Here is a 27,726-nt window from a genome sequence, read left to right on the forward strand (position 1 = left end):
TGCGCCTCAGCAGGGCAGAGTCGGCCGTCTGCCCAACGCCTTCTGCACTGCCTGTCTGCCCAGCGTCGTCTGAGCCGTCCGTCTGCCCAGCGTCGTCTGAGCCGTCCGTCTGCCCAGCGCCGTCTGAGCCGTCCGTCTGCCCAGCGCCGTCTGAGCCGTCCGTCTGCCCAGCGCCGTCTGAGCCGTCCGTCTGCCCAGCGCCTTCTGAGCCGTCCGTCTGCCCAGCGCCTTCTGAGCCGTCCGTCTGCCCAGCGCCTTCTGAGCCGTCCGTCTGCCCAGCGCCTTCTGAGCCGTCCGTCTGCCCAGCGCCTTCTGAGCCGTCCGTCTGCCCAGCGCCTTCTGAGCCGTCCGTCTGCCCAGCGCCTTCTGAGCCGTCCGTCTGCCCAGCGCCTTCTGAGCCGTCCGTCTGCCCAGCGCCTTCTGAGCCGTCCGTCTGCCCAGCGCCTTCTGAGCCGTCCGTCTGCCCAGCGCCTTCTGAGCCGTCCGTCTGCCCAGCGCCTTCTGAGCCGTCCGTCTGCCCAGGAGCTGCCAGAGCCGTCCGTCTGTCAGGAGCTGCCAGAGCCGCCAGCCAGTCAGGAGCTGCCAGAGCCGCCAGCCAGTCAGGAGCTGCCAGAGCCGCCAGCCAGTCAGGAGCTGCCAGAGCCGCCAGCCAGTCAGGAGCTGCCAGAGCCGCCAGCCAGTCAGGAGCTGCCAGAGCCGCCAGCCAGTCAGGAGCTGCCAGAGCCGCCAGCCAGTCAGGAGCTGCCAGAGCCGCCAGCCAGTCAGGAGCTGCCAGAGCCGCCAGCCAGTCAGGAGCCGCCAGCCAGTCATGAGCGGCCCTCCAGTCATGAGCGACCCTCCAGTCATGAGCGGCCCTCCAGTCATGAGCGGCCCTCCAGTCATGAGCGGCCCTCCAGTCATGAGCGGCCCTCCAGTCATGAGCGGCCCTCCAGTCATGAGCGGCCCTCCAGTCATGAGCGGCCCTACAGTCATGAGCGGCCCTCCAGTCATGAGCGGCCCTCCAGTCATGAGCGGCCCTCCAGTCATGAGCGGCCCTCCAGTCATGAGCGGCCCTCCAGTCATGAGCGGCCCTCCAGTCATGAGCGGCCCTCCAGTCATGAGCGGCCCTCCAGTCATGAGCGGCCCTACAGTCATGAGCGGCCCTACAGTCATGAGCTGCCCTACAGTCATGAGCTGCCACCGAGTCTGGAGCTGCCATTAGTACAGAGTTGTCCCTCTGTCCGGAGCTACCTCTCTGTCCGGAGCTACCTCTCTGTCCGGAGCTACCTCTCTGTCCTGAGCTGTCTCCTCTATGTAGGAGGGGCCTTAGTGAGGGTTCCTGGACCATGGTCGGGGGCGAGGGTCGCCACTCAAAGGACGCTAAGGAGGGGGACAAAGACAATGGTGGAGTGGTGTCCTCGTCCACCGCCGGAGCCGCCACCGTGGACAGATGCCCACCCAGACCCTCCCCTTGAGTTTTAGGGGTGCGCCCGGAGTTCGCACCTTGAGGGGGGGGTTCTGTCACGTTCCTGACCTGTTTTCTGTTGTTTTGTATGTGTTTGATGGTCAGGGCGTGAGTTTTGGGTGGGCAGTCTATGTTTTCTGTTTCTATGTTGGTTTTGGGTTGCCTGGTATGGCTCTCAATTAGAGGCAGGTGTTTGACGTTTCCTCTGATTGAGAGTCATATTAAGGTAGGTTGTTCTCACTGTTTGTTTGTGGGTGATTGTCTCCTGTGTCAGTGTCTGTATGTTACGCCACACGGGACTGTTTTCGGTTTTGTTTGTTCATTCGTTTTATGTAGTCAGTTTTCCTGTTATTGCGTTCTTCGTGTTACATGTAAGTTCGTCGCACCAGGTCTGTCTACTTCGTTTGTTGTTTTGTAAAAGTATCAAGTGTTTTTCGTGTTTGTCTTAGTCTTTATAATAAATCATTATGTATTCACAACCCGCTGCACGTTGGTCTAATCCTTGTTACTCCTCTTCGAATGAAGAGAAGGAGGAAGCCCGTTACACTAATGTACTTGTCCTCTTGCTCAGTTGTGCCCCGGGGCCTCCCACTCCTCTTTCTATTCTGGTTAGAGCCAGTTTGCGCCGTTCTGTGAAGGGAGTAGTACACAGCGGTGTACGAGATCTTCAGTTTTTTTGGCAATTTCTCGCATGGAATAGCCTTAATTTCTCAGAACAAGAATAGACTGACGAGTTTCAGAATAAAGTACTTTGTTTCTGGCCATTTTGAGCCTGTAATCGAACCCGCAAATGCTGATGCTCCAGATACTCAACTAGTCTAAAGAAGGCCAATTTTATTGCTTCTTTAATCAGGACAACACTTTTCAGCTGTGCTAACATAATTGCAAAAGGGTTTTCTAATGATTAATTAGCCTTTTAAAATGATAAACTTGGATTAGCTAACACAACGTGCCATTGGAACACAGGAGTGATGGTTGCTGATAATGGGCCTCTGTACGCCTGTGTAGATATTCCATAAAAAATCAGCCCGTTTCCAGCTACAATAGTCATTTACAACATTAACAATGTCTACACTGCATTTCTGATCAATTTGATATTATTTTAATGGTAAAAAAATGTGCTTTTCTTTCAAAAACAATGAAATTTCTAAGTGACCCCAAACTTTTGGACGGTGTGTATATAGTGTATCTCACAAACAATAAGTCAGACACACAGACAGTTTGAGGACTGGGACCCTGTTTTGAGAGACTTGAAGAGGCTGTAGCGGAACCGAAGAGCTTGACAATTGGGATGAGATACAGAGGAGAAAGAAAAAAGTATGGAAAGGGAGAACGGTGGTGAGGAAGGAAGGAAGGAAGGAAAGAGGAGAGAAAGGGAGAGAAGGACAAAGAGGAGAGAAAAGGGTCAAAATGTATCAGTCATCATGACCAAATAAATCACACTACATATCAACAGTCAAAACCGTGAGAATGTGTAGACTAGAGTAAACAGAGTCATGTTTTTATGTGCAGTACAAGACTCAGGTCCAGGTTACAGTGAGTTGAGTTACCTGAGAGGAGGAGGCAGGCTGCAGTAAGGGGGCTGGTTTAGTCTCAATGGGTTAGACTGGTTGGAGGGTCCAGCCCACAAGAACAGAAACACATTCACGTTGGACCTAATTCACAGTTACAGGGGAGTCAAATAAATATGTTTGTTTTTCACTTTTACTGAAATGGTGTGACATAACCTGCAAAATAGTTGCTTTATAACAGATAACATAATGCATATGATATAAAGTAAGAATGATCAGTCATGAAACTGCATTATACATGAATGTTCTGAATTGTGAGGACTGAGGAGGTTTAATGTCCAACTGCTTTAAAGTAGGTTTGTGTAACATTTTCACCATTATGAAACCAACTCATGAAACCTTACGGTCTTCAATGTTGCGGAAGCTAGCACTGAACATGACCAGTCAGTGTGTATTGATTCTATAGATGTTCTACAAAAGCACATCAAATGGTCATGGTGTGATAATAATAACAGGTCTCTCAGCGAATCACATACCCCACATTCACGTTGGCCTTGTAGTTGCTGGGAATGGTCCTCTGCCATTGGCGGACGCACCAGCCTGAGGCGGGCTTCTGTCCTGTGTAGGGTAACGAGGTGGTATGCACGACACAGTCTTCGCCTGTCTGACACACTCCGGAGAACGTAGGACAGGGAAGGGCAGAGATCACGGTGTAGTGGGCCCTCACCTGCCAAAGGTGACGTGAGGTCAGGAGGTCATGTAATTAATTACATGGTAACAATGAGGATCTTGCTTTTAGGAATTCAGCACAATCATTGTCAACCTGTTATTGGTGCCCAAACCACACTGTAATTATTGGCTATTTACCATTTTATCAAGTAAATTGAAACAAAAACAATGAAACAACAGGTAAATCTCAGAGACTGTAAAATACCAGTGTAGTAAGTAACCTGGAGGGACTGTGTGTTTACAGCTGGGAGGTACAGCAAGAACCAATCAACATGGATTTGTAATTCATTTGAATACTGCGCACGTGTGCATCGTAACATAGAAAGCCTATCGTTATCGCAGTGCATATTTTAGGTCAATCCTGAAATTCCTAATACACAGTGTTAAAAGCTGACAGCATTGGTAATTAACAATGTGTAACCTCACCATATTTCCTCCACTCTTCTCTAGAGGGACAACATTGACCACTGCACCCAGAGAGGTGGCCTCACAGACAGGGTAGGGCAGGAGCAGGCCTAGGGCCACAACCAGGTGCCCCAGAACAACTCGGATCAACATCAGAGCTTTTCACACAGGGATGTGTGTCGAAGGAAGCTTGGGCCTCTGGAGACAGAAATGGAGGCCCGTTAGAGGGCAATCACAGACATGAAACACAGACAAACACACTCACTCTTATTTTACAAAACAGGATCAATATTGAGACAATGACCAAACATTTGTAAATGTGCTAGTAGTAGAGTAGTATAACACACCTCTAGGTTGAGTAGTATAACAAACCTCTAGGTTGAGTAGTATAACACACCATCAGGTTGAGTAGTATAACACACCTCTAGGTTGAGTAGTATAACACACCTCTAGGTTGAGTAGTATAACACACCTCTAGGTTGAGTAGTATAACACACCTCTAGGTTGAGTAGTATAACACACCATCAGGTTGAGTAGTATAACACACCATCAGGTTGAGTAGTATAACACACCATCAGGTTGAGTAGTATAACACACCTCTAGGTTGAGTAGTATAACACACCATCAGGTTGAGTAGTATAACACACCTCTAGGTTGAGTAGTATAACAAACCTCTAGGTTGAGTAGTATAACACACCATCAGGTTGAGTAGTATAACACACCTCTAGGTTGAGTAGTATAACACACCTCTAGGTTGAGTAGTATAACACACCTCTAGGTTGAGTAGTATAACACACCTCTAGGTTGAGTAGTATAACACACCATCAGGTTGAGTAGTATAACACACCATCAGGTTGAGTAGTATAACACACCATCAGGTTGAGTAGTATAACACACCATCAGGTTGAGTAGTATAACACACCTCTAGGTTGAGTAGTATAACACACCTCTAGGTTGAGTAGTATAACACACCTCTAGGTTGAGTAGTATAACACACCTCTAGGTTGAGTAGTATAACACACCTCTAGGTTGAGTAGTATAACACACCTCTAGGTTGAGTAGTATAACACACCTCTAGGTTGAGTAGTATAACACACCTCTCTAGGTTGAGTAGTATAACACACCATCAGGTTGAGTAGTATAACACACCTCTAGGTTGAGTAGTATAACACACCTCTAGGTTGAGTAGTATAACACACCTCTCTAGGTTGAGTAGTATAACACACCTCTAGGTTGAGTAGCATAACACACCATCAGGTTGAGTAGTATAACACACCTCTAGGTTGAGTAGTATAACACACCTCTAGGTTGAGTAGTATAACACACCTCTAGGTTGAGTAGTATAACACACCTCTAGGTTGAGTAGTATAACACACCTCTAGGTTGAGTAGTATAACACACCTCTAGGTTGAGTAGTATAACACACCTCTAGGTTGAGTAGTATAACACACCTCTCTAGGTTGAGTAGTATAACACACCTCTAGGTTGAGTAGTATAACACACCATCAGGTTGAGTAGTATAACACACCTCTAGGTTGAGTAGTATAACACACCTCTAGGTTGAGTAGTATAACACACCTCTAGGTTGAGTAGTATAACACACCTCTAGGTTGAGTAGTATAACACACCTCTAGGTTGAGTAGTATAACACACCTCTAGGTTGAGTAGTATAACACACCATCAGGTTGAGTAGTATAACACACAATCAGGTTGAGTAGTATAACACACCTCTAGGTTGAGTAGTATAACACACCTCTAGGTTGAGTAGTATAACACACCTCTAGGTTGAGTAGTATAACACACCTCTCTAGGTTGAGTAGTATAACACACCTCTCTAGGTTGAGTAGTATAACACACCATCAGGTTGAGTAGTATAACACACCTCTAGGTTGAGTAGTATAACAAACCTCTAGGTTGAGTAGTATAACACACCATCAGGTTGAGTAGTATAACACACCTCTAGGTTGAGTAGTATAACACACCTCTAGGTTGAGTAGTATAACACACCTCTAGGTTGAGTAGTATAACACACCTCTAGGTTGAGTAGTATAACACACCATCAGGTTGAGTAGTATAACACACCATCAGGTTGAGTAGTATAACACACCATCAGGTTGAGTAGTATAACACACCTCTAGGTTGAGTAGTATAACACACCATCAGGTTGAGTAGTATAACACACCTCTAGGTTGAGTAGTATAACAAACCTCTAGGTTGAGTAGTATAACACACCATCAGGTTGAGTAGTATAACACACCTCTAGGTTGAGTAGTATAACACACCTCTAGGTTGAGTAGTATAACACACCTCTAGGTTGAGTAGTATAACACACCTCTAGGTTGAGTAGTATAACACACCATCAGGTTGAGTAGTATAACACACCATCAGGTTGAGTAGTATAACACACCATCAGGTTGAGTAGTATAACACACCTCTAGGTTGAGTAGTATAACACACCTCTAGGTTGAGTAGTATAACACACCTCTAGGTTGAGTAGTATAACACACCTCTAGGTTGAGTAGTATAACACACCTCTAGGTTGAGTAGTATAACACACCTCTAGGTTGAGTAGTATAACACACCATCAGGTTGAGTAGTATAACACACCTCTAGGTTGAGTAGTATAACACACCTCTAGGTTGAGTAGTATAACACACCTCTAGGTTGAGTAGTATAACACACCTCTAGGTTGAGTAGTATAACACACCTCTAGGTTGAGTAGTATAACACACCTCTAGGTTGAGTAGTATAACACACCATCAGGTTGAGTAGTATAACACACCTCTAGGTTGAGTAGTATAACAAACCTCTAGGTTGAGTAGTATAACACACCATCAGGTTGAGTAGTATAACACACCTCTAGGTTGAGTAGTATAACACACCTCTAGGTTGAGTAGTATAACACACCTCTAGGTTGAGTAGTATAACACACCTCTAGGTTGAGTAGTATAACACACCATCAGGTTGAGTAGTATAACACACCATCAGGTTGAGTAGTATAACACACCATCAGGTTGAGTAGTATAACACACCTCTAGGTTGAGTAGTATAACACACCATCAGGTTGAGTAGTATAACACACCTCTAGGTTGAGTAGTATAACAAACCTCTAGGTTGAGTAGTATAACACACCATCAGGTTGAGTAGTATAACACACCTCTAGGTTGAGTAGTATAACACACCTCTAGGTTGAGTAGTATAACACACCTCTAGGTTGAGTAGTATAACACACCTCTAGGTTGAGTAGTATAACACACCATCAGGTTGAGTAGTATAACACACCATCAGGTTGAGTAGTATAACACACCATCAGGTTGAGTAGTATAACACACCTCTAGGTTGAGTAGTATAACACACCTCTAGGTTGAGTAGTATAACACACCTCTAGGTTGAGTAGTATAACACACCTCTAGGTTGAGTAGTATAACACACCTCTAGGTTGAGTAGTATAACACACCTCTAGGTTGAGTAGTATAACACACCTCTAGGTTGAGTAGTATAACACACCTCTCTAGGTTGAGTAGTATAACACACCATCAGGTTGAGTAGTATAACACACCTCTAGGTTGAGTAGTATAACACACCTCTAGGTTGAGTAGTATAACACACCTCTCTAGGTTGAGTAGTATAACACACCTCTAGGTTGAGTAGCATAACACACCATCAGGTTGAGTAGTATAACACACCTCTAGGTTGAGTAGTATAACACACCTCTAGGTTGAGTAGTATAACACACCTCTAGGTTGAGTAGTATAACACACCTCTAGGTTGAGTAGTATAACACACCTCTAGGTTGAGTAGTATAACACACCTCTAGGTTGAGTAGTATAACACACCTCTAGGTTGAGTAGTATAACACACCTCTCTAGGTTGAGTAGTATAACACACCTCTAGGTTGAGTAGTATAACACACCATCAGGTTGAGTAGTATAACACACCTCTAGGTTGAGTAGTATAACACACCTCTAGGTTGAGTAGTATAACACACCTCTAGGTTGAGTAGTATAACACACCTCTAGGTTGAGTAGTATAACACACCTCTAGGTTGAGTAGTATAACACACCTCTAGGTTGAGTAGTATAACACACCATCAGGTTGAGTAGTATAACACACAATCAGGTTGAGTAGTATAACACACCTCTAGGTTGAGTAGTATAACACACCTCTAGGTTGAGTAGTATAACACACCTCTAGGTTGAGTAGTATAACACACCTCTCTAGGTTGAGTAGTATAACACACCTCTCTAGGTTGAGTAGTATAACACACCTCTAGGTTGAGTAGTATAACACACCATCAGGTTGAGTAGTATAACACACAATCAGGTTGAGTAGTATAACACACCTCTAGGTTGAGTAGTATAACACACCTCTAGGTTGAGTAGTATAACACACCTCTAGGTTGAGTAGTATAACACACCTCTAGGTTGAGTAGTATAACACACCTCTAGGTTGAGTAGTATAACACACCTCTAGGTTGAGTAGTATAACACACCATCAGGTTGAGTAGTATAACACACCTCTAGGTTGAGTAGTATAACACACCTCTAGGTTGAGTAGTATAACACACCTCTAGGTTGAGTAGTATAACACACCTCTAGGTTGAGTAGTATAACACACCTCTAGGTTGAGTAGTATAACACACCATCAGGTTGAGTAGTATAACACACCTCTAGGTTGAGTAGTATAACACACCTCTAGGTTGAGTAGTATAACACACCTCTAGGTTGAGTAGTATAACACACCTCTAGGTTGAGTAGTATAACACACCTCTAGGTTGAGTAGTATAACACACCTCTAGGTTGAGTAGTATAACACACCTCTAGGTTGAGTAGTATAACACACCTCTAGGTTGAGTAGTATAACACACCTCTAGGTTGAGTAGTATAACACACCTCTAGGTTGAGTAGTATAACACACCTCTAGGTTGAGTAGTATAACACACCTCTAGGTTGAGTAGTATAACACACCTCTAGGTTGAGTAGTATAACACACCTCTAGGTTGAGTAGTATAACACACCTCTAGGTTGAGTAGTATAACACACCTCTAGGTTGAGTAGTATAACACACCTCTAGGTTGAGTAGTATAACACACCATCAGGTTGAGTAGTATAACACACCTCTAGGTTGAGTAGTATAACACACCTCTAGGTTGAGTAGTATAACACACCTCTAGGTTGAGTAGTATAACACACCTCTAGGTTGAGTAGTATAACACACCTCTAGGTTGAGTAGTATAACACACCTCTAGGTTGAGTAGTATAACACACCTCTAGGTTGAGTAGTATAACACACCTCTAGGTTGAGTAGTATAACACACCTCTAGGTTGAGTAGAATAACACACCATCAGGTTGAGTAGTATAACACACCTCTAGGTTGAGTAGTATAACACACCTCTAGGTTGAGTAGTATAACACACCTCTAGGTTGAGTAGTATAACACACCTCTAGGTTGAGTAGTATAACACACCTCTAGGTTGAGTAGTATAACACACCATCAGGTTGAGTAGTATAACACACCTCTAGGTTGAGTAGTATAACACACCTCTAGGTTGAGTAGTATAACACACCTCTAGGTTGAGTAGTATAACACACCTCTAGGTTGAGTAGTATAACACACCTCTAGGTTGAGTAGTATAACACACCTCTAGGTTGAGTAGTATAACACACCTCTAGGTTGAGTAGTATAACACACCTCTAGGTTGAGTAGTATAACACACCTCTAGGTTGAGTAGTATAACACACCTCTAGGTTGAGTAGTATAACACACCTCTAGGTTGAGTAGTATAACACACCTCTAGGTTGAGTAGTATAACACACCTCTAGGTTGAGTAGTATAACACACCTCTAGGTTGAGTAGTATAACACACCTCTAGGTTGAGTAGTATAACAAACCTCTAGGTTGAGTAGTATAACACACCATCAGGTTGAGTAGTATAACACACCTCTAGGTTGAGTAGTATAACACACCTCTAGGTTGAGTAGTATAACACACCTCTAGGTTGAGTAGTATAACACACCTCTAGGTTGAGTAGTATAACACACCTCTAGGTTGAGTAGTATAACACACCTCTAGGTTGAGTAGTATAACACACCTCTAGGTTGAGTAGTATAACACACCATCAGGTTGAGTAGTATAACACACCTCTAGGTTGAGTAGTATAACACACCTCTAGGTTGAGTAGTATAACACACCTCTAGGTTGAGTAGTATAACACACCTCTAGGTTGAGTAGTATAACACACCTCTAGGTTGAGTAGTATAACACACCTCTAGGTTGAGTAGTATAACACACCTCTAGGTTGAGTAGTATAACACACCTCTAGGTTGAGTAGTATAACACACCTCTAGGTTGAGTAGTATAACACACCATCAGGTTGAGTAGTATAACACACCTCTAGGTTGAGTAGTATAACACACCTCTAGGTTGAGTAGTATAACACACCTCTAGGTTGAGTAGTATAACACACCTCTAGGTTGAGTAGTATAACACACCTCTAGGTTGAGTAGTATAACACACCTCTAGGTTGAGTAGTATAACACACCATCAGGTTGAGTAGTATAACACACCTCTAGGTTGAGTAGTATAACAAACCTCTAGGTTGAGTAGTATAACACACCATCAGGTTGAGTAGTATAACACACCTCTAGGTTGAGTAGTATAACACACCTCTAGGTTGAGTAGTATAACACACCTCTAGGTTGAGTAGTATAACACACCTCTAGGTTGAGTAGTATAACACACCATCAGGTTGAGTAGTATAACACACCATCAGGTTGAGTAGTATAACACACCATCAGGTTGAGTAGTATAACACACCTCTAGGTTGAGTAGTATAACACACCTCTAGGTTGAGTAGTATAACACACCTCTAGGTTGAGTAGTATAACACACCTCTAGGTTGAGTAGTATAACACACCTCTAGGTTGAGTAGTATAACACACCTCTAGGTTGAGTAGTATAACACACCTCTAGGTTGAGTAGTATAACACACCTCTCTAGGTTGAGTAGTATAACACACCATCAGGTTGAGTAGTATAACACACCTCTAGGTTGAGTAGTATAACACACCTCTAGGTTGAGTAGTATAACACACCTCTCTAGGTTGAGTAGTATAACACACCTCTAGGTTGAGTAGCATAACACACCATCAGGTTGAGTAGTATAACACACCTCTAGGTTGAGTAGTATAACACACCTCTAGGTTGAGTAGTATAACACACCTCTAGGTTGAGTAGTATAACACACCTCTAGGTTGAGTAGTATAACACACCTCTAGGTTGAGTAGTATAACACACCTCTAGGTTGAGTAGTATAACACACCTCTAGGTTGAGTAGTATAACACACCTCTCTAGGTTGAGTAGTATAACACACCTCTAGGTTGAGTAGTATAACACACCATCAGGTTGAGTAGTATAACACACCTCTAGGTTGAGTAGTATAACACACCTCTAGGTTGAGTAGTATAACACACCTCTAGGTTGAGTAGTATAACACACCTCTAGGTTGAGTAGTATAACACACCTCTAGGTTGAGTAGTATAACACACCTCTAGGTTGAGTAGTATAACACACCATCAGGTTGAGTAGTATAACACACAATCAGGTTGAGTAGTATAACACACCTCTAGGTTGAGTAGTATAACACACCTCTAGGTTGAGTAGTATAACACACCTCTAGGTTGAGTAGTATAACACACCTCTCTAGGTTGAGTAGTATAACACACCTCTCTAGGTTGAGTAGTATAACACACCTCTAGGTTGAGTAGTATAACACACCATCAGGTTGAGTAGTATAACACACAATCAGGTTGAGTAGTATAACACACCTCTAGGTTGAGTAGTATAACACACCTCTAGGTTGAGTAGTATAACACACCTCTAGGTTGAGTAGTATAACACACCTCTAGGTTGAGTAGTATAACACACCTCTAGGTTGAGTAGTATAACACACCTCTAGGTTGAGTAGTATAACACACCTCTAGGTTGAGTAGTATAACACACCATCAGGTTGAGTAGTATAACACACCTCTAGGTTGAGTAGTATAACACACCTCTAGGTTGAGTAGTATAACACACCTCTAGGTTGAGTAGTATAACACACCTCTAGGTTGAGTAGTATAACACACCTCTAGGTTGAGTAGTATAACACACCATCAGGTTGAGTAGTATAACACACCTCTAGGTTGAGTAGTATAACACACCTCTAGGTTGAGTAGTATAACACACCTCTAGGTTGAGTAGTATAACACACCTCTAGGTTGAGTAGTATAACACACCTCTAGGTTGAGTAGTATAACACACCTCTAGGTTGAGTAGTATAACACACCTCTAGGTTGAGTAGTATAACACACCTCTAGGTTGAGTAGTATAACACACCTCTAGGTTGAGTAGTATAACACACCTCTAGGTTGAGTAGTATAACACACCTCTAGGTTGAGTAGTATAACACACCTCTAGGTTGAGTAGTATAACACACCTCTAGGTTGAGTAGTATAACACACCTCTAGGTTGAGTAGTATAACACACCTCTAGGTTGAGTAGTATAACACACCATCAGGTTGAGTAGTATAACACACCTCTAGGTTGAGTAGTATAACACACCTCTAGGTTGAGTAGTATAACACACCTCTAGGTTGAGTAGTATAACACACCTCTAGGTTGAGTAGTATAACACACCTCTAGGTTGAGTAGTATAACACACCTCTAGGTTGAGTAGTATAACACACCTCTAGGTTGAGTAGTATAACACACCTCTAGGTTGAGTAGTATAACACACCTCTAGGTTGAGTAGTATAACACACCTCTAGGTTGAGTAGAATAACAGACCATCAGGTTGAGTAGTATAACACACCTCTAGGTTGAGTAGTATAACACACCTCTAGGTTGAGTAGTATAACACACCTCTAGGTTGAGTAGTATAACACACCTCTAGGTTGAGTAGTATAACACACCTCTAGGTTGAGTAGTATAACACACCATCAGGTTGAGTAGTATAACACACCTCTAGGTTGAGTAGTATAACACACCTTTAGGTTGAGTAGTATAACACACCTCTAGGTTGAGTAGTATAACACACCTCTAGGTTGAGTAGTATAACAAACCTCTAGGTTGAGTAGTATAACACACCTCTAGGTTGAGTAGTATAACACACCTCTAGGTTGAGTAGTATAACACACCTCTAGGTTGAGTAGTATAACACACCTCTAGGTTGAGTAGTATAACACACCTCTAGGTTGAGTAGTATAACACACCATCAGGTTGAGTAGTATAACACACCTCTAGGTTGAGTAGTATAACACACCTCTAGGTTGAGTAGTATAACACACCTCTAGGTTGAGTAGTATAACACACCTCTAGGTTGAGTAGTATAACACACCTCTAGGTTGAGTAGTATAACACACCTCTAGGTTGAGTAGTATAACACACCATCAGGTTGAGTAGTATAACACACCTCTAGGTTGAGTAGTATAACAAACCTCTAGGTTGAGTAGTATAACACACCATCAGGTTGAGTAGTATAACACACCTCTAGGTTGAGTAGTATAACACACCTCTAGGTTGAGTAGTATAACACACCTCTAGGTTGAGTAGTATAACACACCTCTAGGTTGAGTAGTATAACACACCTCTAGGTTGAGTAGTATAACACACCTCTAGGTTGAGTAGTATAACACACCTCTAGGTTGAGTAGTATAACACACCTCTAGGTTGAGTAGTATAACACACCTCTAGGTTGAGTAGTATAACACACCTCTAGGTTGAGTAGTATAACACACCATCAGGTTGAGTAGTATAACACACCATCAGGTTGAGTAGTATAACACACCTCTAGGTTGAGTAGTATAACACACCTCTAGGTTGAGTAGTATAACACACCTCTAGGTTGAGTAGTATAACACACCTCTAGGTTGAGTAGTATAACACACCTCTAGGTTGAGTAGTATAACACACCTCTAGGTTGAGTAGTATAACACACCTCTAGGTTGAGTAGTATAACACACCTCTAGGTTGAGTAGTATAACACACCTCTAGGTTGAGTAGTATAACACACCTCTAGGTTGAGTAGTATAACACACCTCTAGGTTGAGTAGTATAACACACCTCTAGGTTGAGTAGTATAACACACCTCTAGGTTGAGTAGTATAACACACCTCTAGGTTGAGTAGTATAACACACCATCAGGTTGAGTAGTATAACACACCATCAGGTTGAGTAGTATAACACACCTCTAGGTTGAGTAGTATAACACACCTCTAGGTTGAGTAGTATAACACACCTCTAGGTTGAGTAGTATAACACACCTCTAGGTTGAGTAGTATAACACACCTCTAGGTTGAGTAGTATAACACACCTCTAGGTTGAGTAGTATAACACACCTCTAGGTTGAGTAGTATAACACACCTCTAGGTTGAGTAGTATAACACACCCTCAGGTTGAGTAGTATAACACACCTCTAGGTTGAGTAGTATAACACACCTCTAGGTTGAGTAGTATAACACACCTCTAGGTTGAGTAGTATAACACACCTCTAGGTTGAGTAGTATAACACACCTCTAGGTTGAGTAGTATAACACACCTCTAAGTTGAGTAGTATAACACACCTCTAGGTTGAGTAGTATAACACACCTCTAGGTTGAGTAGTATAACACACCTCTAGGTTGAGTAGTATAACACACCTCTAGGTTGAGTAGTATAACACACCTCTAGGTTGAGTAGTATAACACACCTCTCTAGGTTGAGTAGTATAACACACCTCTAGGTTGAGTAGTATAACACACCTCTCTAGGTTGAGTAGTATAACACACCTCTAGGTTGAGTAGTATAACACACCATCAGGTTGAGTAGTATAACACACCTCTAGGTTGAGTAGTATAACACACCTCTAGGTTGAGTAGTATAACACACCTCTAGGTTGAGTAGTATAACACACCTCTAGGTTGAGTAGTATAACACACCTCTAGGTTGAGTAGTATAACACACCTCTAGGTTGAGTAGTATAACACACCATCAGGTTGAGTAGTATAACACACCTCTAGGTTGAGTAGTATAACACACCTCTAGGTTGAGTAGTATAACACACCTCTAGGTTGAGTAGTATAACACACCTCTAGGTTGAGTAGTATAACACACCTCTAGGTTGAGTAGTATAACACACCTCTAGTTTGAGTAGTATAACACACCATCAGGTTGAGTAGTATAACACACCTCTAGGTTGAGTAGTATAACACACCTCTAGGTTGAGTAGTATAACACACCTCTAGGTTGAGTAGTATAACACACCTCTAGGTTGAGTAGTATAACACACCTCTAGGTTGAGTAGTATAACACACCTCTAGGTTGAGTAGTATAACACACCTCTCTAGGTTGAGTAGTATAACACACCTCTAGGTTGAGTAGTATAACACACCATCAGGTTGAGTAGTATAACACACCTCTAGGTTGAGTAGTATAACACACCTCTAGGTTGAGTAGTATAACACACCTCTAGGTTGAGTAGTATAACACACCTCTAGGTTGAGTAGTATAACACACCTCTAGGTTGAGTAGTATAACACACCTCTAGGTTGAGTAGTATAACACACCTCTAGGTTGAGTAGTATAACACACCATCAGGTTGAGTAGTATAACACACCTCTAGGTTGAGTAGTATAACACACCTCTAGGTTGAGTAGTATAACACACCTCTAGGTTGAGTAGTATAACACACCTCTAGGTTGAGTAGTATAACACACCTCTAGGTTGAGTAGTATAACACACCTCTAGGTTGAGTAGTATAACACACCTCTAGGTTGAGTAGTATAACACACCATCAGGTTGAGTAGTATAACACACCTCTAGGTTGAGTAGTATAACACACCTCTAGGTTGAGTAGTATAACACACCTCTAGGTTGAGTAGTATAACACACCTCTAGGTTGAGTAGTATAACACACCTCTAGGTTGAGTAGTATAACACAATATCAGGTTGAGTAGTATAACACACCTCTAGGTTGAGTAGTATAACAAACCTCTAGGTTGAGTAGTATAACACACCATCAGGTTGAGTAGTATAACACACCTCTAGGTTGAGTAGTATAACACACCTCAAGGTTGAGTAGTATAACACACCTCTAGGTTGAGTAGTATAACACACCTCTAGGTTGAGTAGTATAACACACCTCTAGGTTGAGTAGTATAACACACCTCTAGGTTGAGTAGTATAACACACCTCTAGGTTGAGTAGTATAACACACCTCTAGGTTGAGTAGTATAACACACCTCTAGGTTGAGTAGTATAACACACCTCTAGGTTGAGTAGTATAACACACCTCTAGGTTGAGTAGTATAACACACCTCTAGGTTGAGTAGTATAACACACCTCTAGGTTGAGTAGTATAACACACCTCTAGGTTGAGTAGTATAACACACCTCTAGGTTGAGTAGTATAACACACCTCTAGGTTGAGTAGTATAACACACCTCTAGGTTGAGTAGTATAACACACCTCTAGGTTGAGTAGTATAACACACCTCTAGGTTGAGTAGTATAACACACCATCAGGTTGAGTAGTATAACACACCTCTAGGTTGAGTAGTATAACACACCTCTAGGTTGAGTAGTATAACACACCATCAGGTTGAGTAGTATAACACACCTCTCGGTTGAGTAGTATAACACACCTCTAGGTTGAGTAGTATAACACACCTCTAGGTTGAGTAGTATAACACACCTCTAGGTTGAGTAGTATAACACACCTCTAGGTTGAGTAATATAACACACCTCTAGGTTGAGTAGTATAACACACCTCTAGGTTGAGTAGTATAACACACCATCAGGTTGAGTAGTATAACACACCTCTCGGTTGAGTAGTATAACACACCTCTAGGTTGAGTAGTATAACACACCTCTAGGTTGAGTAGTATAACACACCTCTAGGTTGAGTAGTATAACACACCATCAGGTTGAGTAGTATAACACACCTCTAGGTTGAGTAGTATAACACACCTCTAGGTTGAGTAGTATAACACACCTCTAGGTTGAGTAGTATAACACACCTCTAGGTTGAGTAGTATAACACACCTCTAGGTTGAGTAGTATAACACACCTCTAGGTTGAGTAGTATAACACACCATCAGGTTGAGTAGTATAACACACCATCAGGTTGAGTAGTATAACACACATCTAGGTTGAGTAGTATAACACACCTCTAGGTTGAGTAGTATAACACACCTCTAGGTTGAGTAGTATAACACACCTCTAGGTTGAGTAGTATAACACACCTCTAGGTTGAGTAGTATAACACAGCTCTAGGTTGAGTAGTATAACACACCTCTAGGTTGAGTAGTATAACACACCATCAGGTTGAGTAGTATAACACACCTCTAGGTTGAGTAGTATAACACACCATCAGGTTGAGTAGTATAACACACCATCAGGTTGAGTAGTATAACACACCTCTAGGTTGAGTAGTATAACACACAATCAGGTTGAGTAGTATAACACACCTCTAGGTTGAGTAGTATAACACACCTCTAGGTTGAGTAGTATAACACACCTCTAGGTTGAGTAGTATAACACACCTCTAGGTTGAGTAGTATAACACACCTCTAGGTTGAGTAGTATAACACACCATCAGGTTGAGTAGTATAACACACCATCAGGTTGAGTAGTATAACACACCTCTAGGTTGAGTAGTATAACACACCATCAGGTTGAGTAGTATAACACACCTCTAGGTTGAGTAGTATAACACACCTCTCTAGGTTGAGTAGTATAACACACCTCTAGGTTGAGTAGTATAACACACCTCTAGGTTGAGTAGTATAACACACCTCTAGGTTGAGTAGTATAACACACCTCTAGGTTGAGTAGTATAACACACCATCAGGTTGAGTAGTATAACACACCTCTAGGTTGAGTAGTATAACACACCATCAGGTTGAGTAGTATAACACACCCCTCTAGGTTGAGTAGTATAACACACCATCAGGTTGAGGAGCGAGTTTGGGAAACAATGCTATAACACACCTCTCTAGGTCAGAATGAAAGGTGACAGGCACGTTTATCTGCTCATAGGGCAGAACGGAGATGGTGGCTCCCCCTGTTGGTGTCAGTCCCGTAGTGACCGGCTCAGCACTGCAGCTTGAGGACGCCTCCTCCACTGAAACCAAGAACAAGACAAAAGCTAAGGTTATTTAGTTTTAAACAACTTTCTTTTTAACCTCCTTCAGGTATCATACTGTATATGATTGCTCCTTTTGAAGAACTTTGGGTGTATCTCAATATAAAATGTTCCAACCGGTACATAACTATGGGTCATTCATCCATTACTAACTACTGTGTTGAAATTGTATTTTTCAAGAGCGCTTGATAAATCAATCCTAGGGTGCCTCAGATCAAGACTGAACAACACAGCTACATCATAGAGTCCAGTATGTATAGTTATTGAGAACAGACCAGCAGAATATACCTGATTCATTTCCCCCTAAAACAGGCCCATCAATAAAGAGAAGACAGCGTGAAATAGTTTGTGGGTCAGTCTCACCTGTAAGGGACAGGTGCAGTGGGATGGAACTGAGTGCTTTGGGTTTGTTGCTTTGGGTTTGGCGTGAAAAGTCCTCCACCATCAGCTGCACAGAGTATTGGCCAGCGGACGATTTACCATTGTACAACAGCGTACACGTCTCCTATGAAGTAGCAATTAAAACAAACTCAACAACATTTATTTGAAAACAATTGTTCTTTGTTTCCCACAGAGCACATGCCTGAAGCCGAAAGCCTAACCCTCAAAAGAAGCAAGTCCAACAAATAACTCTAAACTGGTTTAACCTCCCCGCACATTTAGATGGTGCATGATGCATCCATAATGACCGATTAATGTTTGATATTTCTCTGTATAGGAATAAAATCCTACACGGTTCTCTTTCTTGCACCTTTTCTTGGCGGTTTGGGGCATCGTAACAGTCACTGCTGTGTGGACTAACACAAAGACACAAATAAGTTAAGACTCACCTCCTCCATCTGCAGAAAGTTGTTCTGGGGGCAGTCAAGGCATTCTCCAAGGTCAGCCTGGGCAAAGCGACAGAGCACTGTGTCCCCATCCAGGTCCTTCACCGTCAGTGGGAAGTGATGTGGGCAGTTCACGCGAGCCCTGACACAAGAATACACACTCAGTTAATATCATATGTAACTTAAGAGTTTTTCTCCCCACTTTATTATATATATATTTTCCTCCTGGCAGCTTCATTAAATAGTACCCACAAAACACCAGTCTCAACGTCAACAGTGAAGAGGCGACTTCGGGATGCTGGCCTTCTAGGCAGAGGTCCTCCGTCCAAAGTCTGTGTTCTTTTGCCCATCTTAATATTTTATTTTTATTGGCCAGTCTGAGATATGTATTTTTCTTTGCAACTCTGCCTAGAAGGCCAGCATCCCGGAGTCGCCTCTTCACTGTTGACTTTGAGACTGGTGTTTTGCGGGTACTATTTAATGAAGCTGCCAGTTGAGGACTTGTGAGGCATCTGTTTCTCAAACTAGACACTCTAATTGTCACGTTCCTGACCTGTTTTCTGTTGTTTTGTATGTGTTTGATGGTCAGGGCGTGAGTTTTGGGTGGGCAGTCTATGTTTTCTGTTTCTATGTTGGTTTTGGGTTGCCTGGTATGGCTCTCAATTAGAGGCAGGTGTTTGACGTTTCCTCTGATTGAGAGTCATATTAAGATAGGTTGTTCTCACTGTTTGTTTGTGGGTGATTGTCTCCTGTGTCAGTGTCTGTATGTTACGCCACACGGGACTGTTTTCGGTTTTGTTTGGTCATTCGTTTTATGTAGTCAGTTTTCCTGTTATTGCGTTCTTCGTGTTACATGTAAGTTCGTCGCACCAGGTCTGTCTACTTCGTTTGTTGTTTTGTAAAAGTATCAAGTGTTTTTCGTGTTTGTCTTAGTCTTTATAATAAATCATTATGTATTCACAACCCGCTGCACGTTGGTCTAATCCTTGTTACTCCTCTTCGGATGAAGAGAAGGAGGAAGCCCGTTACAGAATCACCCACCAAACCCAGATCAAGCAGCGGGTTAACGGACAGCGCATGAAGCAGGATTTATGGTCTTGGGAGGAAATCATGGAAGGAAAAGGACCATGGGCTAAAGTTGAAGGGAATCGCCGCCCATGGGAACAGCTGGAGGCAGCTCGGAGAGCGGAGGAAACCGGAGAGAGGAACCGGCGTTACGAGGGGACGCGTCTAGCACGGAAGCCCGAAAAGCCCGCAAGTACAACCCAAACATTTCTTGGGGGGGGGGCTAAGAGGTAGTGGGTCTAGGGCAGGTAGGAGACCTGCGCCCACTTCCCAGGCTAACCGTGGAGAGCGGGAGTACGGGCAGACACCGTGTTACGCAGTAAAGCGCACGGTGTCTCCTGTACGTGTGCATAGCCCGGTGCGGGTTATTCCACCTCCCCGCACTGGTAGGGCTAGATTGAGCATTGAGCCAAGTGCCATGAAGCCGGCTCTACATATCTGGCCACCAGTACGTCTCCTTGGGCCGGCTTACATGGCACCAGCCTTACGCATGGTGTCCCCGGTTCGCCTACATAGCCCGGTGCGGGTTATTCCACCTCCCCGCACTGGTCAGGCGACGGGGAGCATACAACCAGGTAAGGTTGGGCAGGTTCAGTGCTTAAGGGAGCCAGTACGCCTACACGGTCCGGTATTTCCGGCACACCACGCACCAGGCATCCGGTGCGTTTCCAGAGCCCTGTTCCTCCTTCACGCACTCTCCCTATGGTGCGTGTCTCCAGCCCAGTGCCTCCAGTTCCGGCACCACGCACTAAGCCACCTGTGCGTCTCCAGAGCCCTGTACGCACTGTTCCTTCTCCCCGCACTCGCCCTGAGGTGCGTGCCCTCAGCCCGGTACCTCCAGTTCCGGTACCACGCACCAGGCCTATAGTGCGCTTCGAGAGGTCAGTGTGCCCTGTCCCTGCTCCCCGCACTAGCCTTGAAGTGCGTGCCGTCATCCCGGTACCTCCAGTTCCGGCACCACGCACCAGGCCTACTGTGCGCCTCAGCAGGGCAGAGTCGGCCGTCTGCCCAACGCCTTCTGCACTGCCTGTCTGCCCAGCGTCGTCTGAGCCGTCCGTCTGCCCAGCGTCGTCTGAGCCGTCCGTCTGCCCAGCGCCGTCTGAGCCGTCCGTCTGCCCAGCGCCGTCTGAGCCGTCCGTCTGCCCAGCGCCGTCTGAGCCGTCCGTCTGCCCAGCGCCTTCTGAGCCGTCCGTCTGCCCAGCGCCTTCTGAGCCGTCCGTCTGCCCAGCGCCTTCTGAGCCGTCCGTCTGCCCAGCGCCTTCTGAGCCGTCCGTCTGCCCAGCGCCTTCTGAGCCGTCCGTCTGCCCAGCGCCTTCTGAGCCGTCCGTCTGCCCAGCGCCTTCTGAGCCGTCCGTCTGCCCAGCGCCTTCTGAGCCGTCCGTCTGCCCAGCGCCTTCTGAGCCGTCCGTCTGCCCAGCGCCTTCTGAGCCGTCCGTCTGCCCAGCGCCTTCTGAGCCGTCCGTCTGCCCAGCGCCTTCTGAGCCGTCCGTCTGCCCAGGAGCTGCCAGAGCCGTCCGTCTGTCAGGAGCTGCCAGAGCCGCCAGCCAGTCAGGAGCTGCCAGAGCCGCCAGCCAGTCAGGAGCTGCCAGAGCCGCCAGCCAGTCAGGAGCTGCCAGAGCCGCCAGCCAGTCAGGAGCTGCCAGAGCCGCCAGCCAGTCAGGAGCTGCCAGAGCCGCCAGCCAGTCAGGAGCTGCCAGAGCCGCCAGCCAGTCAGGAGCTGCCAGAGCCGCCAGCCAGTCAGGAGCTGCCAGAGCCGCCAGCCAGTCAGGAGCCGCCAGCCAGTCATGAGCGGCCCTCCAGTCATGAGCGACCCTCCAGTCATGAGCGGCCCTCCAGTCATGAGCGGCCCTCCAGTCATGAGCGGCCCTCCAGTCATGAGCGGCCCTCCAGTCATGAGCGGCCCTCCAGTCATGAGCGGCCCTCCAGTCATGAGCGGCCCTACAGTCATGAGCGGCCCTCCAGTCATGAGCGGCCCTCCAGTCATGAGCGGCCCTCCAGTCATGAGCGGCCCTCCAGTCATGAGCGGCCCTCCAGTCATGAGCGGCCCTCCAGTCATGAGCGGCCCTCCAGTCATGAGCGGCCCTCCAGTCATGAGCGGCCCTACAGTCATGAGCGGCCCTACAGTCATGAGCTGCCCTACAGTCATGAGCTGCCACCGAGTCTGGAGCTGCCATTAGTACAGAGTTGTCCCTCTGTCCGGAGCTACCTCTCTGTCCGGAGCTACCTCTCTGTCCGGAGCTACCTCTCTGTCCTGAGCTGTCTCCTCTATGTAGGAGGGGCCTTAGTGAGGGTTCCTGGACCATGGTCGGGGGCGAGGGTCGCCACTCAAAGGACGCTAAGGAGGGGGACAAAGACAATGGTGGAGTGGTGTCCTCGTCCACCGCCGGAGCCGCCACCGTGGACAGATGCCCACCCAGACCCTCCCCTTGAGTTTTAGGGGTGCGCCCGGAGTTCGCACCTTGAGGGGGGGGTTCTGTCACGTTCCTGACCTGTTTTCTGTTGTTTTGTATGTGTTTGATGGTCAGGGCGTGAGTTTTGGGTGGGCAGTCTATGTTTTCTGTTTCTATGTTGGTTTTGGGTTGCCTGGTATGGCTCTCAATTAGAGGCAGGTGTTTGACGTTTCCTCTGATTGAGAGTCATATTAAGGTAGGTTGTTCTCACTGTTTGTTTGTGGGTGATTGTCTCCTGTGTCAGTGTCTGTATGTTACGCCACACGGGACTGTTTTCGGTTTTGTTTGTTCATTCGTTTTATGTAGTCAGTTTTCCTGTTATTGCGTTCTTCGTGTTACATGTAAGTTCGTCGCACCAGGTCTGTCTACTTCGTTTGTTGTTTTGTAAAAGTATCAAGTGTTTTTCGTGTTTGTCTTAGTCTTTATAATAAATCATTATGTATTCACAACCCGCTGCACGTTGGTCTAATCCTTGTTACTCCTCTTCGAATGAAGAGAAGGAGGAAGCCCGTTACACTAATGTACTTGTCCTCTTGCTCAGTTGTGCCCCGGGGCCTCCCACTCCTCTTTCTATTCTGGTTAGAGCCAGTTTGCGCCGTTCTGTGAAGGGAGTAGTACACAGCGGTGTACGAGATCTTCAGTTTTTTTGGCAATTTCTCGCATGGAATAGCCTTAATTTCTCAGAACAAGAATAGACTGACGAGTTTCAGAATAAAGTACTTTGTTTCTGGCCATTTTGAGCCTGTAATCGAACCTGCAAATGCAGATGCTCCAGATACTCAACTAGTCTAAAGAAGGCCAATTTTATTGCTTCTTTAATCAGGACAACACTTTTCAGCTGTGCTAACATAATTGCAAAAGGGTTTTCTAATGATTAATTAGCCTTTTAAAATGATAAACTTGGATTAGCTAACACAACGTGCCATTGGAACACAGGAGTGATGGTTGCTGATAATGGGCCTCTGTACGCCTGTGTAGATATTCCATAAAAAATCAGCCCGTTTCCAGCTACAATAGTCATTTACAACATTAACAATGTCTACACTGCATTTCTGATCAATTTGATATTATTTTAATGGTAAAAAAATGTGCTTTTCTTTCAAAAACAATGAAATTTCTAAGTGACCCCAAACTTTTGGACGGTGTGTATATAGTGTATCTCACAAACAATAAGTCAGACACACAGACAGTTTGAGGACTGGGACCCTGTTTTGAGAGACTTGAAGAGGCTGTAGCGGAACCGAAGAGCTTGACAATTGGGATGAGATACAGAGGAGAAAGAAAAAAGTATGGAAAGGGAGAACGGTGGTGAGGAAGGAAGGAAGGAAGGAAAGAGGAGAGAAAGGGAGAGAAGGACAAAGAGGAGAGAAAAGGGTCAAAATGTATCAGTCATCATGACCAAATAAATCACACTACATATCAACAGTCAAAACCGTGAGAATGTGTAGACTAGAGTAAACAGAGTCATGTTTTTATGTGCAGTACAAGACTCAGGTCCAGGTTACAGTGAGTTGAGTTACCTGAGAGGAGGAGGCAGGCTGCAGTAAGGGGGCTGGTTTAGTCTCAATGGGTTAGACTGGTTGGAGGGTCCAGCCCACAAGAACAGAAACACATTCACGTTGGACCTAATTCACAGTTACAGGGGAGTCAAATAAATATGTTTGTTTTTCACTTTTACTGAAATGGTGTGACATAACCTGCAAAATAGTTGCTTTATAACAGATAACATAATGCATATGATATAAAGTAAGAATGATCAGTCATGAAACTGCATTATACATGAATGTTCTGAATTGTGAGGACTGAGGAGGTTTAATGTCCAACTGCTTTAAAGTAGGTTTGTGTAACATTTTCACCATTATGAAACCAACTCATGAAACCTTACGGTCTTCAATGTTGCGGAAGCTAGCACTGAACATGACCAGTCAGTGTGTATTGATTCTATAGATGTTCTACAAAAGCACATCAAATGGTCATGGTGTGATAATAATAACAGGTCTCTCAGCGAATCACATACCCCACATTCACGTTGGCCTTGTAGTTGCTGGGAATGGTCCTCTGCCATTGGCGGACGCACCAGCCTGAGGCGGGCTTCTGTCCTGTGTAGGGTAACGAGGTGGTATGCACGACACAGTCTTCGCCTGTCTGACACACTCCGGAGAACGTAGGACAGGGAAGGGCAGAGATCACGGTGTAGTGGGCCCTCACCTGCCAAAGGTGACGTGAGGTCAGGAGGTCATGTAATTAATTACATGGTAACAATGAGGATCTTGCTTTTAGGAATTCAGCACAATCATTGTCAACCTGTTATTGGTGCCCAAACCACACTGTAATTATTGGCTATTTACCATTTTATCAAGTAAATTGAAACAAAAACAATGAAACAACAGGTAAATCTCAGAGACTGTAAAATACCAGTGTAGTAAGTAACCTGGAGGGACTGTGTGTTTACAGCTGGGAGGTACAGCAAGAACCAATCAACATGGATTTGTAATTCATTTGAATACTGCGCACGTGTGCATCGTAACATAGAAAGCCTATCGTTATCGCAGTGCATATTTTAGGTCAATCCTGAAATTCCTAATACACAGTGTTAAAAGCTGACAGCATTGGTAATTAACAATGTGTAACCTCACCATATTTCCTCCACTCTTCTCTAGAGGGACAACATTGACCACTGCACCCAGAGAGGTGGCCTCACAGACAGGGTAGGGCAGGAGCAGGCCTAGGGCCACAACCAGGTGCCCCAGAACAACTCGGATCAACATCAGAGCTTTTCACACAGGGATGTGTGTCGAAGGAAGCTTGGGCCTCTGGAGACAGAAATGGAGGCCCGTTAGAGGGCAATCACAGACATGAAACACAGACAAACACACTCACTCTTATTTTACAAAACAGGATCAATATTGAGACAATGACCAAACATTTGTAAATGTGCTAGTAGTAACACAACTTAAATGATTGTAGTCTTTGTAAAAGTCAACAGGACATCAACACATCAAGGTTAGAATGTTATGAATGTGGACATCCCTGTTGTTTTTGCATAATGTCTCATTCTTTTCCAAAGTTCCAACACACATGGTTATGGAGACTTCTCTGTCAATAACAGCTAGTTTTCAGATTTCCCCTCCCCACTCAGACCACTCCCATACAGTCCTTGCTTGAGAAATATTTTTCTGCTAAAAAGCAATTTTTGCCCATTTTAATGGTTAATCTATTACAGTAAGGTACCAAATGTTACCCAGAAATGTGGTATTGATATGAAAACGACTGCATTGGGCCTTTAAGGAGTAATTCCAAGCCTGAGGAATTTCAAGACTAACCTAATTTACCCTCATTGGGATTCAGTGTTAGAGGGTGAAAACTATGACCTGTTCATTTGTATGTGGGGATGGTATGCGAAGAAAATCCATTCTAAGGATTCAGTTTTAAAAGTTACAAACACTGTCCTGTATAACTTCTAAATATGTTGATCTTATTGGCTGTCAGTCATTTCATCCATAGCTCCATCAATGAATGAGATCTTACATTTCTCCAGCCCTATCCCTCTGCTTTATAGAAAACCAAGTGGTGGGGCTGCAATTGACTGACAGACTAATTAGGCCTTGCTCAAGGGCACATCAGATTCCTGAAAGTCTATGGGAGATTCCATACACCTTGTGTCCTCTCTCCTCGTTTCCTTATCAGAAGCTATTGGATGAGAAAGCCAGATGTTCTGCCCCTTTGACATTCTCCTCCAATGGGTTTTGAGAAGGAAACGAGGAGAGAGGATGCAAGGCGTATGCAATTGTGATCTTCCTAAAGGCTGCATTTTCACAGACAGCCAAACTCTGATCTTTTGCCCAATTATTGGTCTTTTGGACAATTATTGGTCTTTTGACCAATCAGATCAGATCTTTTGCCAAAAATTGTAGAATTGGGCTGCCTGTTTAAACTAAGCTACAGGACTGTTTCACCATTACAGACTGGAATATGTTCCGGGATTCATCCGATGGCATTGAGGAGTTTATCGCATCAGTCACCGGCATCATTAATAAGTGCATCGAGGACGTTGTCGTCCCCACATTGAACATACGTACATATCCCAACTAGAAGCCATGGATTACAGGCAACATCCTCATTGAGCTAAAGGCTAGAGCTGCCGCTTTCAAAAAGCAGGACAGCACTTATAAGAAATCCCTCTACGTTTTCCGATGAGCCATCAAACAGTCAAAACATCAATAGAGGACTAAGATCAAATCCTACTACACTGGCTCTGACAAAGGGAAACCCAGGGACGCTTCCCAGGGACGTGAGCCTACCAGACAAGCTAAATGCCTTTTATGCTCACTTCGAGGCAAGCAACATTGAACCATGCATGAGAGCACCAGCTGTTCCGGACGACTGGGTGATCTCGCTCTCCGTAGCCGATGTTAGTAAGACCTTTCAACAGGTTAACATTCAGACTGATTACCAGGATGCGTACTCTGAGCATGTGCTGACCAGCTGGAAAGTGTCTTCAATTACATTTTCAACCTTTCCCTGACCCAGTCTGTAATACCTACGTGTTTCAAGCAGAAAACTATAGTCCCTGTGCCCAAGAACGCCAAGGTAACCTGTCTAAATGATTATCGCTCTGTAGCACTCACATCTGTAGCCAAGAAATGCTTTGAAAGGCTGGTCATGGCTCACATCAACACCATCATCCCAGACACCCTGGACTCACACCAATTTGCATACCGCCCCAACAGATCCACAGATGACACAATTTCTATTGCACTCAACAATGCCCTCTCTACTTGGACAAGAGGAACACTTATGTGAGAATGCTGTTCACTGACTATTTCTCAGTGTTCAACACCATAATGCCCTCCAAGCTCATCACTAAGCTCAGGACCCTGGGATTGAACACCTCCCTATGCAACTGGATCCTGAACTTCCTAATTGTCCGCCCCCAGGTGGTGAGTGCAGGCAACAACCCATCTGCCACACTGACCTTCAACACGAGGGCCCCTCAGGGGTGCGTGCTCAGTTCCCTCCTGTACTCCCTGTTCCCCCATGACTCCACGATTGTGTGGTTGCGCACGACTCCAACATCATCATTAAGTTTGTTGACGACACAACGGTGGTTGGCCTGATCACCAAAGACGATGAGA

At 44.7% G+C, this 27,726-nt stretch overlaps 2 protein-coding genes across 2 annotated transcripts in view; both read right to left on the reverse strand.

Annotated features, from left to right (window-relative positions):
- The window catches only part of LOC139575006 (uncharacterized), an 80,687-nt gene extending 76,404 nt beyond the window's left edge, over positions 1-4,283 (reverse strand). The window contains exons 1-3 of the mRNA XM_071399889.1: positions 4,106-4,283; positions 3,492-3,677; positions 2,995-3,099 (exon numbers count right to left, since the gene is read on the reverse strand). Of these exons, the coding sequence (XP_071255990.1) occupies positions 2,995-3,099; positions 3,492-3,677; positions 4,106-4,242 (428 nt within the window). The 5' untranslated portion in view covers positions 4,243-4,283. The remainder of the gene's footprint in view (positions 1-2,994; positions 3,100-3,491; positions 3,678-4,105) is intronic.
- On the reverse strand, positions 4,242-27,726 carry LOC139575176 (uncharacterized). The gene is made up of 8 exons (XM_071400177.1): positions 27,567-27,726; positions 25,223-25,404; positions 24,609-24,794; positions 24,112-24,216; positions 19,080-19,218; positions 18,613-18,754; positions 18,096-18,228; positions 4,242-4,287 (listed from the first exon to the last, which is right to left on the reverse strand). Exons 2-8 carry the CDS (start codon positions 25,357-25,359, stop codon positions 4,242-4,244), a joined length of 888 nt encoding a protein of 295 aa, XP_071256278.1. The 5' UTR covers positions 25,360-25,404; positions 27,567-27,726.

Source organism: Salvelinus alpinus, chromosome 5, assembly GCF_045679555.1.
Source record: "Salvelinus alpinus chromosome 5, SLU_Salpinus.1, whole genome shotgun sequence".
Lineage (NCBI taxonomy): Eukaryota > Metazoa > Chordata > Actinopteri > Salmoniformes > Salmonidae > Salvelinus > Salvelinus alpinus.

Bases quoted from the DNA above. Each gene is read 5' to 3' on its own strand.
- LOC139575176 (XM_071400177.1), bottom strand. From the start codon at position 25,359: ATGTTGATCCGAGTTGTTCTGGGGCACCTGGTTGTGGCCCTAGGCCTG. The intron at 24,217-24,608 runs GTATGTGATTCG...ACTGTGAATTAG, and splicing joins AAGGCCAACGTGAATGTGGG to GTCCAACGTGAATGTGTTTC. The intron at 18,229-18,612 runs GTGAGACTGACC...TCTTGGTTTCAG, and splicing joins ACTGCACCTGTCCCTTACAG to TGGAGGAGGCGTCCTCAAGC.